At 46.9% G+C, this 23,817-nt stretch overlaps 1 protein-coding gene across 1 annotated transcript; it reads left to right on the forward strand.

The window, feature by feature from the left end:
• The first annotated feature begins 250 nt into the window (after positions 1-250).
• MEP1A (meprin A subunit alpha) lies at positions 251-15,380 on the forward strand. Its single transcript, XM_009667944.2, has 14 exons — positions 251-453; positions 540-564; positions 652-705; positions 1,576-1,616; positions 1,724-1,802; positions 2,092-2,209; positions 3,178-3,353; positions 6,731-6,952; positions 7,964-8,113; positions 10,383-10,598; positions 11,514-11,972; positions 13,168-13,341; positions 13,938-14,145; positions 14,500-15,380. The coding sequence occupies exons 1-14, from the start codon at positions 385-387 to the stop codon at positions 14,645-14,647; spliced, it is 2,139 nt and encodes a 712-aa protein (XP_009666239.2). The 5' UTR covers positions 251-384; the 3' UTR covers positions 14,648-15,380.
• Positions 15,381-23,817: the final 8,437 nt, after the last annotated feature.

Below are 23,817 nucleotides of genomic sequence, written 5' to 3' on the forward strand. Positions count from 1 at the left end.
CCAGAGTAAAACTCTGCTCAAGCACATGGGTTTGTGCCTGCGCAGCCAAGACCATAGTGCTGACAATGAACACAGTGGAACGAGTCAGCAACTCGGGATCAGGCTGAGATCTTCTTATATTAAGTCTGGGCTGGCCTTTCACCATGTGGACTGAAGATCAAAAGTTATCACATGCCTTTCTGTAACATTTCTTCCAAGTGGACTTAGGTAAATGATAATAACAATACCATCACGTGTCATTTAGCAGGAAAACTTTGCCATTTTAATAATGCTACAAAGGTGGAAAACTCAAAGCTGACTGGCTGATGTTCTATGAAAAACTCAGTGGCATGCCCTATAAATTGCAAAAAGTGAAAGGGACCAGTTTGTTTTTCCATCGCAAAAATGGGCTCCACCAGTTTCCTGTCCTGCTTAGCTCTCCTATTATGTAATGCTTATGGTACTCCAATTTCTGTAAGTAGAAACCTAGTTTCTACAGCTCCCTTTCACTCCGGAGACATAGTGTACCTTATTCTGGCTGTTATTTTACTCTCTTTCAGGTCAGTCATATCTCCAGTGAAGCTGGTAAGGACTCCATAAGCTGTTTTGACTATTCAAGCCTTTTCTTTTTCTTGCCACATCTGAACGCATTATGTTTTGTCTGTCTTACAGCACGAGATGCTGAGGCTGGTGAGATAATCAAAGACATTCCAGACATAAACTTAGGTGAGTTCATGGCTAAATTCTCATGCAGTCCCTCTGAGAAAGTTGTAAGCAGAATGCTGAAGCTTCAGCATCGTAAAAGAGAGGCAGCTGACTGATGGTCAGGAAGAAAAGCCCATGGTAACAAAAGAAATACACAGATGTAATGAAGTGGTCTCCAAACGATCTTCCTCGGGCTGTTTTGCATAGATTCTTGAAACTATCCTAGGCTTAAAGGCACTTCAAGACTTGGATGAAACTGGGGGTCAGGTTGTAACTCTACGTAAATGAGGTATGCAGATGTCTTTCACCTGAGGCTGTAACATGCTGTATTAATAGTGAAGGTTTTGAAATCCCACCAGCATTTCCCCTCATCTTTATAGATGATTTTTATAAAGTTTCGCAAAGCGGACAATTGCTTAAATTTTTGTGGAGCTTCTGTATAAGCGGCTAAGTAATCAGAAGGAAAAGACACAACACACTGTACCTTCTTCCTCTAATTTGTTATGTCCTATAATGCAAATTTCCCCATGTCCTTCGACGGTATACTACACAATATTCCTTCCTGATGCATTATTCCAAATTGCTATGCTCTCTAGAGTATTGTCTCATCACGTGACTGCTGTCACTGGCTGGTAATAAGCAAGAAGAGGTTACCACACAGGCCATCAGATTTCTGGCCACCGAAAACGCAGCCGTTGCTGAGTAGTAAATATTGAGTAGAAGCTGCTGTTACTTTGAGGCCACTGTAAACAGAGGCCGATCCTGCTTTATTCTCTGTGAATGCCTGAGGACACAAAACTTGTACACTTCATAAATAGGTTCGCTATGCTTTATGAATTGGAATATATTTCATATTTCATTTCAATTATCTTTCATTAAACTGCTTTTCAGCTGCTGGACTGGACCTCTTTCAGGGGGATATCTTGCTCCCAGTAAGTAATGCAAAACGCTGTAGCTATCATTTGTCCTAACCGTATTTTCAGTACAAATCAACCCATCTTCCTACAACAGCAGTGTCAGCTGTTAATTCTCTTTTCAGCAAAATCAGCGAAACGCCCTAAGAAGTGAGACCTACAGATGGAAGTTCCCCATTCCCTATATTTTGGGTGATAATCTAGGTAATATAGATACTTTATTCAGATTTTAAGTCCAAACCCTGTCTGCCCTGTAATAAAAAATGTGTCTTTTTCAGAAAGTCTCTCCCACATTAAAATTCACTAATAACCACACTGTTCCTTTACATGGAAACCAAATTTTTCTTCTATATCTGTCATAACAACATATAATTTAATCAAACTCAATCACTTTTCTTTTGGTCTCAAGCATATATCTATGTCTATTTCTCACGTCTCTGGGGTGAGTGATCTGCAGTATGTTAAAGGTGCTTTTCTGAAATATGTTTTCCAGATCTGAATGCCAAAGGAGTCATTCTTGAAGCATTTGAAATGTTCCGTTTGAAGTCCTGCATTGATTTCAAGCCATATGAAGGAGAAAGAACCTATATATTCTTCAGAAAAGAAAATGGGTAGGGGTTATATCAGTTCCTGCTTCGTTTTGCTCTGCAGAATCAGTTTGGAATTCATCTGATCTGACTTCCACGGTCTGCAGGTTTATTTTAAGCTTGTTGTCTAAACTCAATGTATAATCAACGGAGAAAAAGAGGCCACCAAGAGAGCAATTCATCTCATTTTCTTAGACACGTAATTTAGAAGCAGCTGCCTCCCTCTGCTGACCACAGAGGATGCTGAGATGATGAACCTGGAATGGGCATCTAACATTTAGATGACTCCTCTTTGATGAGGTGAATCTCACCATTGGTTTCTCCTCAACAGCTACCACTTTCCTGCTTGGGGCTGTTTCCATTTCACTGGTGGGTGAAACAACCTCTCTGTATACTCTCTGAACTTGCTCCTGGGCTACCCCAAGAAGTCCCCAATGAATTGCCCTAGGAGCTCCTTTCTTCCTCATCATGCTTGGCATCTGCTGAGCTGTGGACAGGGCTGGATCCTTACAAAAGAAGATATGATTTCTCACCCCAGGCCAATGTATTGCTGCTCTTAAAAAGGATCAAATGCTGCTAAATCTTCCCAGCTACTGGTGATCTTTTCTCTAGCCCCAGTGACTGAAAGAAAGCTCGGTCTCCCTTGATGAATTTACTGTTTCTATGTATGTACTATGTTTCTTGTCATGTTTCTTGGCAAAATAGCAGCTGATATAGGACAAAACTACAGATCTCCAAAATCAGGGGTGACCTTGTCTAATATGGAGGGTACGTAACATGCTGGCCTTGTGCATGTGATAGTGAGTAAGTTTTCAGGCTCAGGCTGCCTTCATTTCTGCAGAGCATCAAGGCACATGGTCAATACTTAAATAATAATGTATATATTTGTTTTGTATTTAAATCTTTTTTGAGATTGTTTTAAATCCAGTAAGCAGACTGGCACCTTAAACGCAGAAAAGAATACTTAACAGACAATGAAATCTCTTTCTCAGGTGTTGGTCCATGGTGGGGGACCAGCAGACTGGACAGAACCTCTCTATTGGGTCAGGGTGTGACCACAAAGCAATTGTGGAACATGAGCTCCTGCATGCTTTAGGATTTTACCATGAGCAGTCAAGGATGGACCGGGACGACTATGTGACAATCTGGTGGGATGAAATTCTTACAGGTTGGTTTTGAACTTCAAGCCAAATGTTATGAAGTGAGGACTGACAGTTCCTCCTAGATTTGAAAGCCTTCTGAAAGATGTGAATTAAGTGAGATGGGTCCACACTGGAGACCCCCTATAAATCAATCTGTAGATGAAGCAGGTTTTCCATACAGTTTCTCTGGTGAAAGATAAGGAACAATCTAAGCCCAGAGGAGAGGAGCCCTCCTTGGAAGTCAGGAAACCTTATTGCCCCTTGGCTACAGGGCTATTCTACTCTCTTATTTTGAACAAAACACTTTCCCCCTCTAAGCGACTGTTGCCTCTCTTGCTGTGTAATGTGAAATATGATCTTCTGGATGGTGTGGTGGGACCCCATGCCCTCTTCTTTAGTGTAAGGTCCTCTCAAAGTCTGAAAGGGTTTTATACTCAGAGACTCAGGTCTTCCAGAAACAGGAAGGATTCACTTTGTACGTAAAGAAGCTTCAAAGAGACTAGATCAGATGGGATACATAAAATAGGGTTCTGTCCCACTCTCCCCTGCCCACTATCTCTCTGAAGGTCCTCGGTTTCACATTGAGTTTCATCAGATTGGGTATCTTTCTGAGTTTCAGCAAGGGTCCTTCCTACCTAGGGTCCTTCTGGTCCCTAGGTAGTTTCTCCTTCTATCTCCTCTGAGGTTTGTCTCCCTTGCTATTGAATGATAACATATTTGAAAAAGAGTGATGGTGGTTTGTAACAAATTCTTAAAAGCATACTAGCAAAGGCACCAAGAGTAATCTCTTCTCTTGCTCCCAGTAATGGTGCATTGTGATGTCAGTGCAGCTCAGCTGCCCTGCCATTGCTCATACGCCATGTAGACAAACAGACCATTTTGGTCTCCAGGGTTATGCACTTGTCATCTTTGCAAATAAGTGTAAAATACATGCAAAATGGCATCAGAAATGAATAGGATCCAGAGAGCTCCATGTTCTCATGTAGATAGATAAGCATTGCGGTACAAGCTCTCTCTCCTGTCCTTTAAGTGCAGTATATGTTATTTTGTATTGCTCCAAGCTGTATGGCCATGTGCATTCATACTTGCCTCTGCCCTGTAATTGCATTGTCTTTTGGACCGGCTGAGCAGTAGATGGCATGTGGATGTTGATGATTTTGCAGACCGTGATATTTATCGTTCTGAACAGCACTAAAACCAATTCACCTTATGACTAACTTGGTCTCAGCTTGCATCATGGTGATGATGATGGTGGTCGTGGTGATAATAATATGTAGAGCCTGACTTTTAGGACCCATTATGCTGTGCACTGTAACTAACCACCTCTGAAACAGAGAGTCTTATAATAGATTATTGTGAACTTCATGTTGTACAGAGCTATTGAAAAGCTCAACAAAACAGTGCAAGTTCTCTATATATGTTTTTTTTTTCTTTATTTTCAAAAATATCTTGTTGGATGCTCTCACCTTATCTGTAGTGTATTCAGGAGCCACAAAAATGAAACACCAAAAGAATGATACAGGTGATGCACTTTAGTGTAACGTTGTTCTGAATGGAGTAGGCCCTGGGGCTAGTCTGATATCATTACAGCTAGTTCCTACCTTCTGTAGGTGTCTATCCACATAATCCTATTTTCCAGTGAGCAAAATTCATTAGGTAGAAAACTCCTACTGAAGCTATCTGAAAGAACTAAAAGATTGCGGATGGAATAGAAAGGTTAATTTGATCACCTAGTTTGAACTGGATTTAACCAATGGGCAGAATTTATTTCCTGTAGCTTTTGGTTTAGGATTCAGCTCACAGACTAATACATCTCAGCGTAGGTGTCTGCCTCTAGGGGTCTGCCTATGAGCTATGTGTCAAAGCACAGATCACTGTATTAGCATGAGATGAGTCACTCATGGTCAAATATCCAGCATAGACTGTGGATTGACTGTATGCTACAGAGGAAGGCACAAACCCCAAGAACACAAATAGCTTGTCAAGCCTTCGTTCAGGCAAGGCCCTTCAGCCTGAGTTTGCATTTTTTCTACCTTGTCCTGAAATACTATGTGCTCCTCTAAAGGGAAATAAGGCTGGTGTGTATGTGAGTGTTTTTCCATCTGCTTCCTCATTCATTGCTCGAAAACCCAAATTTAATATTATAGTTTTGCCCATAATGTATTTCCATAAACTTCAGTGCAAATAGCTGGCTGGTTAGAGAAAAAGATCTCTCATTTGTGTTCCTGCTAACAGAAAATCTAATAAGCTTATTAGACTTCAGAGAAAACACACAAGAAAGCCTAGGAAATGAAGTTGCCCTCTCACTGAATGGTTTATTTCCTTTAAAAACATCTAAAAGCTATTCTTTGCCTGATAAGGATGTTAAAGAACAGCATTATTACATAAGGCTGTGTTCTGCCAAGATTTTATTCCCAGCTATAAAAAGTGATAGCATTTTATTAGCAAGATTCTCACCCTTTTTGACAGAAGGTCCAGTTCAAGTATCTGGAAGAGGATAAGCCCCAAACTCTTATATAATCTCGAGCCCCGGACCGATGACCTTTGTGCCCAGTACAGAACTTCAGAAGGGAAGGGCAGTAGAGGCTGTAATTATCCGCTGAGTACAGTCATGTCCTGTTTCTTTTTAGAGAGAGAATGAACCCAAATATTCTATAAATATTATCTGTGGAAAGGCTGGGAATCTCTCTTTCCTTCCACACTGAAGTGTGTGAAATGCTCCCTATCTCTGCCCCAGAGGATACTTCCACAGTGAAAAAAGAATCCTTTCTCTTAGAATAAATGATTGCACCAAGAAACCATGAGAAACATGCTTCCATAAGACTTTTCAGGAAAATTTTCAGGTTAATAAAACAAAGACATGCGAATGGTGCGACCGCAGCAATACCATCAATCTAGGGTAGAAACCTCTGTGTTTTTATACCTTCATACCTTTTATACCTTCATGTCCTTTGCCCTGAAGGACAGCAGGGGCTGGGGGCACTCCAGAACTGTCACTCCTGTACCCTTAATGAGGGAAGGGCTCCTCCTTGTTCCTATGGGATCCTGGGAAATGTTTGCATCAATGTTCACAGAATCTGGAATGGAGCATATTCATCTTTAAATTTATTCCTTCAGGATGCTTACCAGAGACCATTAGACAATCTAATCTGACCTCCACTGTATCACAGGTCTTTATGGCTGGTTTATATTTGATTTTGAACCTGCAGAACTCACGTGGGGGCAGGAAACTGCAATCTAAAGATGCTTGGTTGTCCAAATTACCTCATGAACAAATCATGTTGAATTTGAACCCTTTATCAGAAAGCAATTGCTTTTGGATATATCAGTTCTACCTCAGAGCATTGTATCCAAGGGGCCTTGCTAAATCCATTTCTGAGCCACTTCTCTGTTCTTTCTTCAGGCATGGAACACAACTTTCTGAAGTATGATGACAGTTTCATCACTGACCTGAACACCCCCTACGACTATGAATCAGTGATGCACTATGCACCATTTTCATTTAACAAGAATGAGAGCATCCCCACAATCACAGCAAAGATACCAGCATTTGATAACATAATTGGACAACGTCTAGACTTCAGTGCCATTGACCTGGAAAGACTCAATCGCATGTATAACTGCAGTAAGTCATAATTTAAGCATGGCAAACTGTTTCCTGTGTTTTTACTTTAGCCTGCCTGATTTATCTCCCTTAAGTCTCTAAAAACAAGAAAATTCTTCTCAGGTGCTCTTGAGGAAATACTGAAGAGGAGCTGTGCTGCAGAGACTCAGACTGTTCATTTCTTCCTTGTCCCTCTTGTTGGCTCTGCTAACTGTCATTACTTTTGTATCAGTCCACTTAGTCACTGAAAGTCAGTTCATTCCCATCTCTCCCATGCTGCGTCAAGGGGCTCAGACATGCAGTTGTGTTCTGCTGGTTTGTGGGCAGTTCCACTGCGTCTCTGTCGTGAGGTGACTGCAATTGTGCTTTGTTCTCGTCTACTGAAATTTGGACCAGGTGCATGATTTTGCACCTTGTATGAGCAAAGTCTAGAGTCCAACACTCTTTCCAGTTGTTTGCTCATCTGGTTAAAGATATTATCACCACCTGTACATTTTAGTAAGAAATTATTGTCCCCATGGCTCTGCCAGCAGGAACATCCACTTGCAGACAAACTTAGCTGAATTGACCTAAGGTAACAGACTTTGCCTGAAGGGGGTTAAACCATGCTCATGAATCCAGGCAGCCAGCTGAGCTATGGAGACTGATAACCTCCAGCAGTTAAATACAGGAATGGGGTGACAACAACTGTAATCAACACCACTGTTCACAAAGGGACTGTGTCTCCAAGACTTACAAACAGGCACAGAGATAGCCACCAGCAGTCACTCTGTTTCAGCTGACACACGTGAGTTTGTTAAGCTTCTGCTATGTGGCGGGATGTTGGTATCTTTGTGCGGGGAATCCCTCTGGGAGTTAACCTTTTCCTCTCTTGAATCCTTGTCTTAGGACTCACATCTGCTGTGATCAGGTCTTCCCTGCATGATGTCTATACTCATGTAAACAAAAACCCATATCAGAGCAGAAATATCTGAATTTTATTTTAAATGGGATAGTTCTTCAGAGGTAACCATGAATGCATTTTTTTTTCAGCTTCAACTCTCACTCTCTTGGACCAGTGTGCTTTTGAGTTTGAAAATATCTGTGGCATGATTCAAGGCACCAGAGATGACTTAGACTGGGTCCATCAACAGAGCAGTGCTACAGGACAAGAAGACCACACACTTGCTGGGCGTTGTAAAGGTAAACCAAATAACAGAACACCTATCCTTAGAAAAAAGGTTAGCTGGGGCATGTCTATGCTGGGCTGTTTAGTTTAAAGGAAAGTTTAGAGAACCTGTTAAAGATGTTATCATTGTAGTTAACCCTTGAGAAATGCCAGCATTGGCTACTCTGAAAACAGAAGATTAAATGACTACATTCAGGAGACTACTCAGCAGACATCTTAGCTGTAACGTTTCTGGTTAAGAAATAAGCCCTTTTCCTTTTCACATGTCTTGGCACCGTGGGTCTGAGTTTATAATCTCTTTAGTGTTATCATTAAGCTTTTTGAACACAGTGGAATGTTTTCCAGACCAGCAGTTTAAAAGGGAATGAAGAATCATCTTAACTAGAATCTTTTTAAATACAGCCTGGAAGAGGATTTACTGCAGCTTTCAAAGTCTGAGTTATGTTGCCACATGATAAGAATGAAATAGCACTCATAAACTATTGATAAATGTTACATTTGCAAAGTGAACAAAAAGTTAAACTTGAGGAGTACATGTTCTGGAGGTAGAAGAAAGTCACGTTTCTTATGATAGGAGTTTCGTGATAATGTTCTTTTAAAATGTTAATTTGGCATTTTGCAAAGGAAGAGAATCTCAAAAAGGGTAGAGTCAGCCCCAGTCACAGTTGCAGGTTGCTAGTTTACAAGCGAGAGTAAAGATTAAGCAAGGACCTCATTTGTTATTATTTAGTCAGCGAAAACTACTATAGACTTCAAGAAAATGTCACTTTGGTGGACAATTTTGCCTAGGTACAGAATGCAAGAATCTTGGCCCAAAGCACATTCAGTTGTGCTTTTTTATTTTTTGATAAAGGAAGAATTTGACTTGTCACCAGGAAGAGAGTCAATTCCCCTTATGTTCAGCCAGTCACTGGAAAGAAGAACACAGCCTCAATCTCTCATAATGCTGGTAGTTATCAATCAGGTGTGAGAATGCAAAATAGCTCAAGAAAATCATCTGATATCTTCTACAAGGATACACTCCTAACCTTCCTCTAATATTTTTCCTTCTTCCCCCTTTTTTTTTTTGCATTATGTAATTGTTACTGAGAAAGAGTTCAGCTGAGTTGTTTGATATTATCAGCTATGAGCCTGTCTAAAATAAGCACTTAACTAGCACTTATGCTTTAGCATCTCGTGACTCAGTTAGCATAAAATAAGTAACCATGTTCTCTAAAGAGCTAGTGGAGAGGGGTAGGTGCCTTTGAGGATCTCCAGAGTGCCTAAATGAATTGCCAGGGTACGGAGTGACTCTCCTTCTGGAGGCCTTCAAAGGCTCATTGACTTCGTCAGGAATTTAGATACTTTTGGAGAATTGATTTGCAGTTATCTCAAGTAGGGGCTAATTTTAGATTTCTAACATCGATGGACCACATTTTGCTCAGTCACCAATCCTGTGTTTTTGACTCTTTCCTGGCTTACCTGAGGAAGGGAAAGTACACCTTAATAGTTAGAGAGAGGACCTAGCAGCCAGACTTTTGATTTGATCCCTCTATGCCCTTGCTGAAGTCTCCAAAGACCATATCCTGACTGCCTGCCATAGGTACTTAATGTTGCTTCTGTTACTGTTTCTCTTTGTCAACAAAAAGGAGATAGAGTGTAGATCCTCTGGGGCATTGATACCATAATACTCTCAACAACAAAGTTAGGCAGCTGAATAGGGCTCACAGCCCTGTTTTCCACTTGGAGCAATAGTAATCATTAGATCCTACTTGCTTAACGGTGAAGTGCCTTACGTGCGTATAAAGCAACCAGGCATCCTTGACAAAGTTTCCATAGGGTATGTATTCAAAGCATTGCTACCAGGTGGGAGGCAACAGAGAATATTCCCTGGACCTGGTTAAAGGGAACATGAAACACAGAATAGCTCTGAGAACCACTGGCCATGCAAGTGGCTGTACTGCGATTATGCAGCTGCAGGTTTGATTGCAGCCTGGATGCTAGCTGCAACCATGAGAGTCCAACAAACCTGCCCCAAGAAAGGAGACTTTCACACAATAGTTAAAAGAATTTCACTTAGTATATACTACATACATATGCAGTACATACATATATATATATAAAAACACACATATATGCTAAACTACTAGTCATATTCTTATCATGTTCTATCTTCCTTGTACTATTTATGTCATTCGCTACACTTAGGCCTACTAAAAGAGCAGGGCTGAAATGATAGGTTTATACTATGCAGCTAGCAGCAAAGCTGGGAAGAGACAGTGATACTCCACACTTTCCTCCTAGATGCTGGCTATTACATGTACTACAACACCAGCTCTGGCAAGGCAGATGAGGTGGCTGTCCTAGAGTCTCGAATCCTTTATCCAAAGAGAACTCAGCAGTGCCTCCAGTTCTTCTATAGGATCACAGGAAGCTTTTCCGACAAGCTGGTCATCTGGGTTAAAGAGGATGATGGCACTGGGAATGTTCGCAAGATGAGGAAAATCCAAACCCTTCAAGGTAATTGTGGAAATATGAGGAATATACAAAATACTGGGGGAGGAAAGGTTGACTTACTGAGTCCATGAATATGGTAAATCAGCTCAGAATTCAAAAGGTCTTCCCTAACCTACCAGGAGAGTATCTTGTAACCCAGCTAATGATTTTGGTGTTGCAGAAGTGTATATGTCAATGAAACGGTGGCTTGTAATAGTGTAATTCAGGTGGTGCACAGCAGGAGTTACAACTTTCCTGATAATATTATGTTACACTTAATGAATGGGACCCCAAATTCTTTCTGGAGTTCTATCAGTCTATTATTTCCATTGGCTATAACATGATCCGATGTTGACTTGCTGACATGTAAATACCTGTGCTCACATTACTCCGTAAGAAGCCCAGGCTCATTTTTTATATGGCCAGAAATACAAAAATACATGTAATTTTGGAAATGTGAGTTCCCACTCTGTGTGATTTTGCTACATAGGACAATTCCAGCTACTGTGGCACTATGTGTTTAATGTTGTCAAAACCCAAGACATGCGATAACCTGCCTATATCAAGCTGCTAGAATTTCACGGAAGGACAAGTCCATGAAAAACTGGGAGTGACACTTGATTCCAACCTCTGGGGATACTTAGTGCCATCTGCTTGTTATGTCTTGGCCTTTAGCATCTTGCCCTTTGAATGAGAGACTCTCATTCACTAATATGTGCACGGTTCCTAATACAGTGCGTCCGAGGCATTTAGATGATAATATCTCGTAATGTGAGTATATTGTAATCATAATAGCAACTTAAGATCTCTAGCCTTCAGGACTGTGAGAAAACCAGCTGTCTAAAAATGCAGCTTGAATGGATGGACGGCTAGGAATAAGCTGCTTCCTAATATCACTAATCATGCTAATGGCAATGTTTTGCTTTTCTTTTACCAAAGCGGATAATGACTACAACTGGAAAATCGCCCACGTAACCCTCAATGCTCAAAAGAAGTTCCGATACCTCTTCCAAGGACTAAAGGGCAACCCTAGCTCTTCATCTGGAGGGATTGCTATTGATGATGTGACGCTTGCAGAAACACCCTGTCCCACAGCTGTGTGGGTCATTCGGAATTTCAGCCAAATCCTCCAAAACACATCAAACAATGTTATTCAAAGCCCTCGATTTTATAGCTCTGAGGGTTATGGCTATGGCATAAGTTTGTATCCCCACTCCAGAATCAGTGGCTACACGCGCATTGCCTTTCACTTGTGCAGTGGAGAGAACGATGCCGTTCTGGAATGGCCAGCTCTGAACCGCCAGGCTATCCTCACAGTGCTGGACCAGGACCCTGACATCTTGAAAAGGATGTCTGCAAGTAGGAGCTTTACCACAGACAAAAACCAGGTTCTCTCAGGTAAGTGGTGTTTGCGTGAAAATGGAAAAAATAATGAAAATGAAAGCTAAGGAGTATGACCACAGGACTGAGTGCAAGACTCAAAGTCGAGCTACTTTGTCTACATTTCCTGATTTGGGCCCTTTCCCTGTGACTCAGAATTCCTGTCTGCTAAGGACCAACTGATGTGAAAAGTGTTGCACAGAGGGCTGCTGTTGTTATTATGAAGAACCCATAGGATATCTGAGTTTGACTATCTGAGTTTGGCCCAGTTCCCCTGTGCCAAAGAGCTGCCAGTTCCCATTCTACCTGCAGGTTGAGAATGATTTTCCTAGCTTCCGAGATCTTTCATGTTAGTGTCCAGTACGACGGGTGGTATGTCAGCACATGACAGGACAATGTTAGCAGGGTGCTGTATTCCAGAGCTAATCTAACATTAACTAAGTTAAAACTACCTTTCGGGGGCTCAGTTGAATATACATGGTCTGAAAGCATGGGGTTCACATTGTAGCTGCATTCAAGGAAAAAAATACCTGGAAACACCTGTGAGATGAATCTGCAGCATCTGAAGCTTATCTCGCTGGAGCGACTACCTCGTAGCTCCAGATTTATATCGCATGTAGCACCACTGTTCTATGTCCAGGCCTAGGACTCCCTATGCATGTGGTAATTCAAAGAAACAGCAAAAGGACAATATTGAGTTTGCTACAGAATAAAATACTAGAGATAACTTTGCATCCCTCTTTACTTTTTCCAGTGGAACATGGATATATGCCTTTTCAGTAGCAATTTTTAAATTCCAGGTATGACTTTTTTAAACAGAACTATAGCAACAAACAAAATCCATTAGACTCTAAACCATAGATGCCTAAAAGCTGAATGTGAGCCCTCAGCCATGCTGAGGGGATGTCCTTATGCAAGAGGGTGCTCTTAGCTGGTGACAATAGGGAAAGCAATTTGAGTTAGTTTAGTCCTCAGTGAAAGGGGAGTTGTGGAATTTAAATGCCCTCACACAGGCTAAGAGTCCTCACGTAGACCGTTTCTAAGCACCTGCTAGCACCCATAGTTTGTTAGTGCTGTGTGACTTGTTTGGACATCTGAGCCCTGAACCTAATTTTGCAGCATAAATCCTGTTTAACATGATGTAAAAGCCATGTCATACTTCCAGACCGGAAGATTTTATGGTGCTTATTTCTCACCCATACTCTCTTTGCAGACGCTAACACAACATCAATATGGGAGAGACCATCTATTGTTGGAAAATTTGATGCCTCATGCAATTGCTACAGAAGTGTAGACTTTGGGTGGAATAGTTTCATATCCCACAGCCAGATGAGACAGAGAAGCTTCCTGAAAAATGATGACCTGATTATTTTTGCAGAATTTCATGGTAAAGACTCTTTTCCTGCTTCTCCTTACAAAAAAGTGTGTAGTCCTTTCTACCTCTTTTCACATGCTCAGTGAAATAACTATTGTCTCCTGTCTCTCATCCCTCTTCTCTTCTAATAGGAAAAACTTTTAAAAGGATTTGTTTGCCTTAATTTCAGGTGGGCAATATTGACTGAAGTGTTCTTCAGTTCAGAGGAATCTAAATGGCAATGATCTATTGAGGGTTATCTTCTTAGACACCTTTAAGCACCCTAACCAGTAGCTATCTCAATTTCTAGGCATGTGACTATACTAAAAAGCCTTTCCCACTTGGTCTACTTTGGAATAGAACAGCCGCACTTGACAGAGTTTTCCAAAGCAGGGAATGCTTCTGATTTGCCTAACTAGTTATGATAAATTTAGGATCATTTTCTATCTTGTACTTTAAATACGCAGCACTTCCTGTGGCACAGCAAGAGCTCTCTAAGGGGCTTTGGCACAAGGAGTGTCCTCCAGTCCACAAAGCAGCCTGTGAACTTCTGGCACAAAGAATACTGCCTATAATAATATTGCTCACTGTTATCTGATGCCTTTCTCTCCTCTTTCCTTCTTTAAAAGATCTAATTCACCTCAATAATACTGAAGTCCTTGTTGAGCCTGCACAGTCTTCCATCATGGAAGGCCTTATTCTCGAACGGCAGAAGAGAGCAGCCCAGGATATTGAGCCTATTCAAGATTCGCTGCCTTATCTGCAAGACCCTTGTGATCCAAACCCTTGCCAGAATGATGGAATCTGTGTGAATATGAAAGGGAAAGCAAGCTGCAGGTATCACTGACCTCTTCCCTGTCAGCCTCTATTTTCTTACGAGCTAAGTAACACAAGTGATAAGCTTTCAGAGCTACAATCCCCAAAGAAGATCTGAGCTACTAGGTTTTCAGGCAACAGAAGGAACAAAACACCTCATTGCAGTGACTGGTTTTCACTAGCAGCCCCAGGAACACCCTCTCTGGGGTGCTTTTCAGGGGATGTAAATAGCCTCCCAACAAGGTGGGGATGTTGTGATGGAGACCCCTCTAATGAGTCCTCCCCATCCAGAACAGTTAGTGTGGGGCTTACAGATGAGTCTATAGGGTATGACACAACCCCTGCTACACATGAATCTGTGGTTTATTTTCCCAGGTGCCCATCAGGACAAGCCTTCTTCTTTACCGGCGAGAGATGTCAGTCAATGCAGGTCCATGGAAACATCCTGGGAATGATAGTTGGTGGAATTGCTGGAACCATTGTTTTAACCATCGTCCTCATTTCCATGACGGCTAGAAGATAAAGGGCTGTAGGGGAATAAATCTCAGCCCAGTATTTTTCAAGAGTTCAAAAGACATCAGTTTGCAGTGAAAAATGTTAAAATACAGCTTGTAAAAGACCAGTCAGCATATGAATGTTGAAAGCAAAACAAATAATCCTTTAACAGCTTAGGCTTTAACATGCCTGATTATCTGGTTGGACATGAGCATGGGCAAAGGATAGTTACCGATCCAATTGCCTTCTGCAAGCTGCTCTGGCCAAGGAAGTTCCCCACAAAAGTTGCCAAGCTCATAAATTATCCAGGTTTATATAATGAACGACAAAAAAAAATCCCTGAAGATGAATAAAATGCCGTAGTTAATGTGTGAGACAGAGAAACAGGAACAAAGCCATGTTGCTCTTCCTTACTCATCTGCAAGTTTTATGAGAGGAGATGCTATCACTTCACCCAAGCATGTCTGCCCTCAAGTTCCCCCTCCCTTCATTTCTCCTCCCTGCAGATTTCTTCCCTGCTTAAGGCTACACAAAGCTCCCATGCAGAGGCACATCATACGAAAGCATCCAGGCAAGTCCTGGTTAAGTACTCTCCTGCACATAATTTTGGTGGTGCTGGACAGCAAGCTGCCGCTACCCTGGAATTACTTTAACCTTAGGCAGCAGCCAGTATCAGGGGTCTGTGCCAGACAGTGCCATCACTGATAGAGATAAGGACAAGATAAGGAAGATCACAAAGATATCTCAAGGACTAGGGCTGTGAGGAAAATGCAAGGGAGTTCCAGTGGTGGAACACATTCACCAGAAGAGGCCTCTGCTCACTTCACCTCTGCACTGGGAAAAGTTGCTTTCTGCGGTTTGGGCTGGTAGAGTGCTATGGCAACAGGCTAGAAGCCTGCTCAAAATCAGTGACTGTCTCTTCGCTGAGGGCAGTAAGCTTCAGCCAAAGCTACAGGGGAAATAACCTTGTCATTTGCTCTAACATAAGTGCAGATATTGTCTTTACCACATCCGGAGTGAAGGGATGGTGCCAGATCTACTTGAGAAAGTGAAACAACTGAAAAGGCAACAGGACAGTTAGTCTCAACAACAAAATAAGACATTGCAACAGCTGGAAAAGGTCATAACGGCATCAGGTGTTTTAGCAGAAACATAACGGAAGACCAATCAGGAATATAAAGTAAGATTTAGGCAGCTGAGAAAGCTCTTTCTCAGTGGTAAAGACATGGGGGTAGAAAGAGGCTTGTCAGAAGCCAGACTGAGTCTGACTTTGCAAAGGAAGTAAAAACAAAGAGCAGTGGGCCTTTTTTCAGCCCTATTAATGAAAAGAGAATATGGGACAATGAAGAAATGCAGCAATGAGCATAGGAGTAAGATGGAGAGAAGCTCATCCAAGTGCACCAAAGTTTCCCTATGTTTTGATGAGGAGCATGGGCAGAAAGGCAGGATGGCTATGAACATAATAGCGTGGAAATGGAAATAGCTCTGTTTGAGATGGAAGCAAAATCTGGTAATCAGACTGAACGAAGAGCAAGGGCTAGGTATGCCCACTTGGTTCTTTGGTCAGACCTGGAAAATGTTCTTCTTGCTTTCACAGTGATGTTCTCCAGGGAATGGTGCACCAAACACCAAGAAAATCAAGGGTAAAACTGCAAGTTGGCATCACTCACTCCAAAAATATGCATGGGCTCTGGCACTGTTCAGTTCACGTATGCTAACAGGGCATGTCTTTAGGCCCCGCCAAAGCACACACTGACTTCTCCATGCAAGGGGGCTTGTGATGGTGTCCAGTTCCAGATGATGTCCCAGTAGGGAGGTCTGGGTGCACGAGAACCCTCCTTGATGCTCTAGTTCCCTGTTGAAACCTGAGAATAAAAGTCTGTCCCCAGCCCCAAGAGAAAGGCATGGAGCTGAACTCCCATAGGAAAGAAGAGCCACACCCCCCCACCCCCGCCATACAATCTATGCCAGTGACATGCGTTTATGGGTGGAGCTCCTATCCCGTTGTGGGACCTTGCTGGGGTCTGGTCTGCGGTTCACTGGGTCCATATCCCACTTTGCCCGAGGCCTTCTGGAAAGAGGCTGTCACATCTCTCCAGGCTGCTGGTGGCCAGGCTCAGGGATTTCTTCTCCCCCGCCAAGAAAATGGTTTTGCACGGCTCTCCTGCATTTTCAGAGCCTGTGGGCAGCAGAACATGCTGGTTGGGAAAGATGCCAGGGACTGGCCCTGCTCCCTCTAGTTGCTGCTACTTTGAGCCTTTGCATTGGGAAAGCAACGTGTCCCAGCTGCCTCTGGGCTGCGCCCTGGCCCCACCAGCCCCTCTCCCTGAGAGTCCAGCGTCCAAATCATCTGAGAGTCCAAATCATCTTACCAGTACAGATAAAACACCTCAAGAATACAGCTGCAGTCACTCTCTACAAACACGCCAGCATCAGTCTTCTAAAAAGATGCCCAAAAAGACAAGCCCAAAAGAATCATTTCAGAGTCCGCTCACTTCCTTACTCTTCCTTGGTTTCCAACAAAAGCGCTTTGTTTTTCTGTCCATTGAGCTTTTTACTGCGTACACCAGGATGCTCTGTTACCTGCAACAAGTGCTCCATATCTCCTGCAAGCTTTGCTGGACTTACTTTCATAGACATTTTCCATGATCTTTGCAGTTCAGCGTCACTTCTCACTCTTTCATTTCCTAGTGGAGACAGAGCTCAATTCTCCAGGATTGGGTAAGATCATACAGAATTTCTCTGCATTAGGAGCAAAACCTATGCTGGGCAGGAGGAGAAATGATGGCCAGTCCAGTGGGGCAGATCTGGGTTGTCTTCCTCACAGTACCACGCCACAAAACCTGTCTTGTATCTGTTCCTTGCAAATGAACACTTGGTTACTGTGCTTGCAGCCAGCAGTGCCTTAGATTTTTGGGTCTCCATGGCTGGGAGGATGCTTGGCAGCCTTTCTAGGCGTTCATGAGTTAAAACAAGGCAGCTTGGAAGAGCAAACCACCTCCCTCACCTGCACAGGTCTGAGCAGCACTTATAGAAGACCTGAAGCTGTCCACATCAGTAATTACATCGCTAAAAAAGTTGTTCTGGCCTAGAGATTTCATCAAGAAGACCCCCACACGGAAACGTCCTAAACTCTGATAAACGAAGCTGTCCCAGACATACGGACTGTTCAGGCCAAACTGGCATTCATAGGGACCACACAGCACAGGACACTAGATAGTCCTCTCCTAGCAGCTCAAGGCAGAGAAAACACTTCTGTCAAGAACTGCATGTCCCCAAGTGCCCAAGAACTTGCAACTCTTCAAATCCTCCAATTTTGGGAGCTCCTTATATGAAGACAGTGAAGCAACTCTCCTCCAAAGTACAGAGTTTTGGATGCGTCACCGTGACATGAAAGAGAAGGCACCGTGGGCAAGATAAAGCTCTGAAGAGAGCAGCAAAACCAATAACAGTTGTTGCAGGGCCAGCCTCTTGTTGCTGTACTGTTGGAGGGGGAAAAGTGTCTCACAAAAGCAAGAGCAGCCTCAGAGAGCAGCTTGGTCTTTCTTGCGTTGTCTTCCAAGCTGAGTTAACTCAGCCATTTTTAATACAGGCTCACGGTTCACATCTCTGGGTCTTCCTGCCTCTAAGTCGACGCAGGAACACGGCACAAGAATGGATGAAAGGAGCCATGATTAAAGGCAAAGTGCAGTTTTCTGGGACTCCTAGAGTTCAAGTAAAAGTAATCATCATGGTATAAACTATCTATATCCCAAGTGTAAATGCTGCAGTAAGCCCATGGGCCACAAACAATAAGAAAACCAACTCCTAAGGACTATAGTTTATTCAATTCCTTTTCCCACTGGGTCTGTAACAGAGTCATAATGTTTTTTTTCTTGGCTCTCTTAAACATCATGTCTAACAGAGGCAGCTCTGCCACAGTCATTGGAGCTGAAAGTTGAAGGCATGAGTTTCTAAGGCTCTTAGAATCTATATTTAGGCTCTTAAACAGAGCCAGTATGAAGTTACCCTGAAGTATTGAGTACTTGCAATTTCTAGCATGAGAGCTAGTTTGACCTGTACTTCTAAACAACAGGCCAGTTGTAGCAAGACCCCTTAAATCCTATCCTCCAAGAGGGGGATTGCTATAATTCTGACTTGTCATCTGGAATTTCTCTAGAGAAATAGTGCTTTTTGGAAACTGTATCTCATACTTCTTTATACACAAGTGTTGTACTAAGGAGAAAAATTGTTTTGTGCACAAATGCAAGCAGTAGCTAAAGTTCCAGGGAATTTAGCTCATGGCAAAAGCCTGAGTAGATCTTTGTTCTTTCTTCAAACTTACATTTAGGAGATTTCCCTAAAAGCAAAGAATTGTGTTTCCAGTTATCCATCTTTCCTCAACTTGCATCACTCAGATGAGAAGTAGGAGTTCCTGTTTTGTAGTGATGTCTCCCTTTTACTCCACACCGATAAATACGAGCTTTCAGTGCTGGGAATCATTTTTGCTTGGTTGCTCTAGGCCAGCTGGGGTGATGGAGCCGTGTAAACTTAAAGCTTGTTTGAACTTTACTTTTTCAGCACAGACCTGCAACTCTGGCATGTGGTAGCAACTGTGAATATCTTACATGCCTTACCCATACATTCTAAGTCACATGACTTAAAATTAAAACAAGGTCCAAGGTCATGGAGACTGCTGCCAGTGCTGACCTCGAAAATGGGAAATCACAGAAATGGTTTAGGTTGGAAGGGACCTCTGGAGATCATCTAGTCCAACCTCCCTGCTCAGGCAGGGGCCTCTAGAGCATATTGCCCAGGATCACATCCAGACGGGTTTTGAATATCTCCAGCGAAGGAGGCTCCACTACCTCTCTGGGAAACCTGTTCCAGGGCTCTGTCACCCTCCCAGTCAAGAAGTTTTTCCTCAGGTTTAGGTGGAGCTTCCTGTGTTTCAGTTTCTGCCCTTTGCCTCTTGTCCTGTTGCTGGGCACCACGGAGGAGAGGCTGGCCTCATCCTCTTGACACCCCCCCCCCCCCACTTCAGATACTTGTACACGTTGATGAGATCGCCTTTCAGTCTTCTCTTCTCCAGACTGAACAGGCCCAGCTCTCGCAGTCTTTCTTCATAGGAGAGATGCTCCAGTCCCCTCATCATCTTTGTAGCCCTCTGCTGGACTCTCTCCAGGAGTGCCATGTCTCTCTTGTCCTGGGGAGCCCAGAATTGGACACAGTACTCCAGAAAACAAAGAAATGGCAAAGAGAACTCCTTAGCTTCTGAAAAGGTCCGGGTGTTGGTGGGGCTGCAGCATCTGCCTTCTCTTCCAGCAGCCTCTTTCCTCCCCACGGCAGACCCTCAGCTGCACAGCGATGCAAAGGATGCCCTTGCTGCAAACCACATGTGCGAAGAGAGCCCACTCCTGGGGGAGCCAACAGAGAGTATGCAGTGTGCTGGCTGCCGGGGCACAGGCACGCGGGCCCCACAGGCACCAGGCACCAGGCAGCATGCTGCCAACGTGCTGCCCTTGGCTCGAGTGTCATGCCGTGTGCTGCTTTCTGGAAGGCACCAGCCCAGCCTCGCACCCCCCCAGAAAGGGCCTCACTCGACGGCCCACCCCAGCCCCTGGCAGACCCTCCGCTGCACAGGCAGGCAAAGGACACCCTCCCGGCCACCCACACGTGCCACGAGAGCCCGCTCCTGGCCCAGCCATCAGGGAGTGGGGCAGTGTGCTGGCACTGGCCACAGTGCTGCTGCAGACATCGCTGCTGCCGTTCCCGGCACGGCCCAGGACACAGCATTTTGGCGCCGCGCAGAAAAGGCCACGGCCTCTGTATGGGCTTGGCTGTGACAGCGCTCAGCTTTTGCCGGCCTTCTCCTGGCCGCAGCTCTCTTGGCCGCCTTCTTGCTCTGCTGAGGACTGCCAGCCTTTGGGTGACAGTGGTGACAGCTCAGCCCGGGGGGTGCCCTCGGCGCCCAGGGCTGGTCAAGTGACGTCACCATCGCATCACAACCCCTGCTCTCTCTGCAGCCGGGGCTGCGCCAGCCGCACCTGCCACTTTGCCTGCGAGCCCGCCAGCGAGCCAGCGAGCCAGCCGGCCAGCCAGCGGGGGACGAGCGTGGCATTGAGCTGGGACGAAGGAGCAAGGCAGCGGGGTAAGAGCTGGCTCCTTTGGTCGCTGCCCAGCCTCTCCTCCTCTCGCCGCCATCACCCGCTGCCTGCCGGCCTCCTCAGCGCCCCAAAGCCACGGCACGCTCCCTCCTTGCGCAGCGCCCAGCCCAGAAGACGCGGCTGGAGGTGCTGCCGCATGGCTTACAGGCTGCCACTGCGCTCCCCCTCCCTCAGCACGTCCCGCTGCCACGGCCACAAGCCTGCACACGGCCCCGCAGCAAAGCCCAGCAACGCGCGGGCACACTTTGGCGCACTTGCTGCTGAGCACGGCCCGTGCCAGGGCAGCCCGGGCGAGACCAGCCCCGGCAGCGGGCAGCCACCGAAGGCAGCTCCAGGGAGCGCCCTCTGCCCTTCTCCTGCCAGGACTGCTCCCTCGGCGGCCTTTTGCTCTTCTCCTTGCGGCAGGTTGACGCTGTCAATCTTGGGGCGCGCAGCACCGGGCCAAGGGTGAGCCCACGAGCAGAGAAGAGGGGGCAGGGCCGGGGAGGTCGGTGGAGCGGCACCGGAAGGCAATTGCTGGGCAGGAGTTTGGGCCCGGAGGGCCTCCCGGGGCCTGGGAGGCGCCGGGTGCCTCTGCGGGGACCCCTGCTCAGAGCTGTGGGCTGTCTTTTGGCTTGCGCTCCTCAAACAGGACGCGGAGGCAGAGCGCTGGGCAGCGGCACGCTTGAGGCGCGCTCCCTCTGGCGCCATGGAGCCTCGCAGGCTGAGGGCCATGGGCGAGCTGGTGGCCCCGACCTTTGTGCTCCTCTGCCTGTTCGACGTCCCCTCGGCCTGCAACGTCCTCACGACGCTCCTCATGGTGCTCGTCGTGCCTGGGCTGAACGTGCCCCGGCCCAAGGTAGGAGTCCACCTCGGCGTGGCCCCAAGCCACCCCGGGCACGGACAGGCCTGAGCCCGCGCCAGGGCCCATGCCGGCGGCACGGTGCGTGGGCCCCGCTTTGGCGGGCAGCTGACCGGCCTGGCCAGGACCTGCCTGGCTGCGGGGGGCTGCGGCCCCGCTTTGCCCTCTGCTTCAGCTGCTGCCTGGGCAGAGCCGAGCAGGCGGAGGCCCCCCGCTTTCCCCCTCTCTGCCCCCCAGCACCGCCTCCAGCACAGCCACCCGGACTCTGCCGCCTCACGCCCTGCCTCCACCCTCCGCCCTCCCTTCCCACTGCACGCCTTCCCAGCACACGCGGCACCTTCCCGGAGCCTGCGCGCTCCCCACTCACCCAGCGCTTTCTTGGCCTGCGCAGAGGCCTCTGGCCAGTGCTGGGAGCCTGGAGATCGGCAGCATGCAGGAGCCCAGAGGTGAGCAGCCCCGTGCCAGAGCCCAGCCGGGCTCTGCAGCACCTCCCGGGGGCCAGCACGTTCCTCGGCCTCCCGTGCCCACCACCCTCTGCCCCAGCTGGGGCTCTGCGCAGGGGCTGCCCTCGCTCACTGCCTCTCTGCCTCCTCTTCCAGCAGCCTCCTTCCTCCCCACGGCAGGCACGCGGGACTCTGCAGAGAGCCGCCAGGCAGGGTAAGCGGAGCCCTTCCCTGCAGACAGGCTGCCCGGAGCCCTGCGGAGGCCCACGGCAGGCAAGAGCAGGATGCCGCACAGAGCCGCAGAGCTGGCTGTGGCCCTGAGGAGCACAGCAGGCTGAGGAAGGCATAGGGCTGTGGGCCACCAAGAGCAGCGCCTAGCATAGGCACCCCCAAGCTAAATGCAAGAGATGCCCAACACCTGCTGCTCACACACCCCAAAGCCCCTTGGCTCATTGCCCACTGCTCCAGCCCCGGCCCCAGGGACCTCCTCTGCCCTCAGCCCTGTTCATGCACTTTGGCGCCTGCTGGCACCGGCAGCCTTCCTGCTCGTGGACAAAAGGCAGCCCCCTCATGCCTCCTCACCTCCTTTCTCCCTCCCAGGCTCAGAAGCAAGGCCACCTTGCCCACCGGACACGCTCCCAAGCCCTGCCTCCAGGAGACACACAGCGGCAACTTGGTCTCCCCTCTCCCAACGCAGCTCCTCGGTGATGTGCTTCACATTCCCCCCACGCCTACGGAGAAGCTGGCCCAAGTGGTCATCCCCCCAGCACTACTGCCAACCTCACCACGCAGGCGGGTCCGCTTTGGGGACAACCAGACGGTGTTCCTCAGCGAGGAAGGCCATGAGCTGCTGGACTGCCTCCCCAAAGCCCCACACATGGACTGGCCAGCACACATCCCGCGCAAGTCCATCCTCCAGTGTGCCGGGCCACCCCTCCTGCCGGCAGAGGAAGGCCGAGCTCAGCCTCTTGCTCCCCCCGACCAGCCCAGGGCACAGAGCCAAGGCCAGCCCTCTTCTCCCCCAGCCCTACAACGCTGGCCCACCGTGGAGCTCTGGCCCCCACCACCACACACGCCCTCCCCTCCCACTGCACGCCCCGGCTGGAGAGCGGCCCTGGCATCCCTCCTGTGCCCACGCTGCACTGCTGGGGGCTTCAGGCGACTCCGGAAGGGCATACGGAGATGCCCCTCCCTCCTAAGGAGCAGAAAAGTGCCCAGGAGCTGCCAGGCCAGGAGGAGCTGCTTCGGGCTAGCCGAGAGTTCAGTGCTGGGCTACACGCACCATTAAAACACGCCCCGCTGAGCTACATGCCCTCCTCACCACACAGCCCGTGTAAATAAACCTCTGTGCAAGATCCTCTGGCGCAGAGAGTGATTCTTCTTCCCCACACTCACCAAGCCACTTGATGGGTGGCTTCCCAATTGGTGGTGTCCAACCGTTCCCACAGGTGCGGACAGGCCCAGCAGTGCAGAAGGGCATCTCCCTGGGCCTCTCCTTGGCCCACAAAACCTCTCGCCTTCCACAGCCAGGCAGGCTCGCGCCACAGCCATTGACCAGCTGCAACAACTGCTCTGGCACAGAGCCCTGAGGTGTGGAGCATTTGGGAAAGGCCTGCGCCAGGGGCCAGGAGCCTCCACTAGCCCTGGCCATGCCTGAGGCCAGGAGGCCACGACCGTCCTGGACGCAAACCAAGCAGCCCGCGGCACGCAGCGGGCACAGAGGCAGCGAGCGAGAGGGAAGGAGGGTGAGACGGGTGGAGTAGTGCGA

The sequence above is a fragment of the Struthio camelus genome, chromosome 3, assembly GCF_040807025.1.
Source record: "Struthio camelus isolate bStrCam1 chromosome 3, bStrCam1.hap1, whole genome shotgun sequence".
In the NCBI taxonomy this organism is placed as follows: domain Eukaryota; kingdom Metazoa; phylum Chordata; class Aves; order Struthioniformes; family Struthionidae; genus Struthio; species Struthio camelus.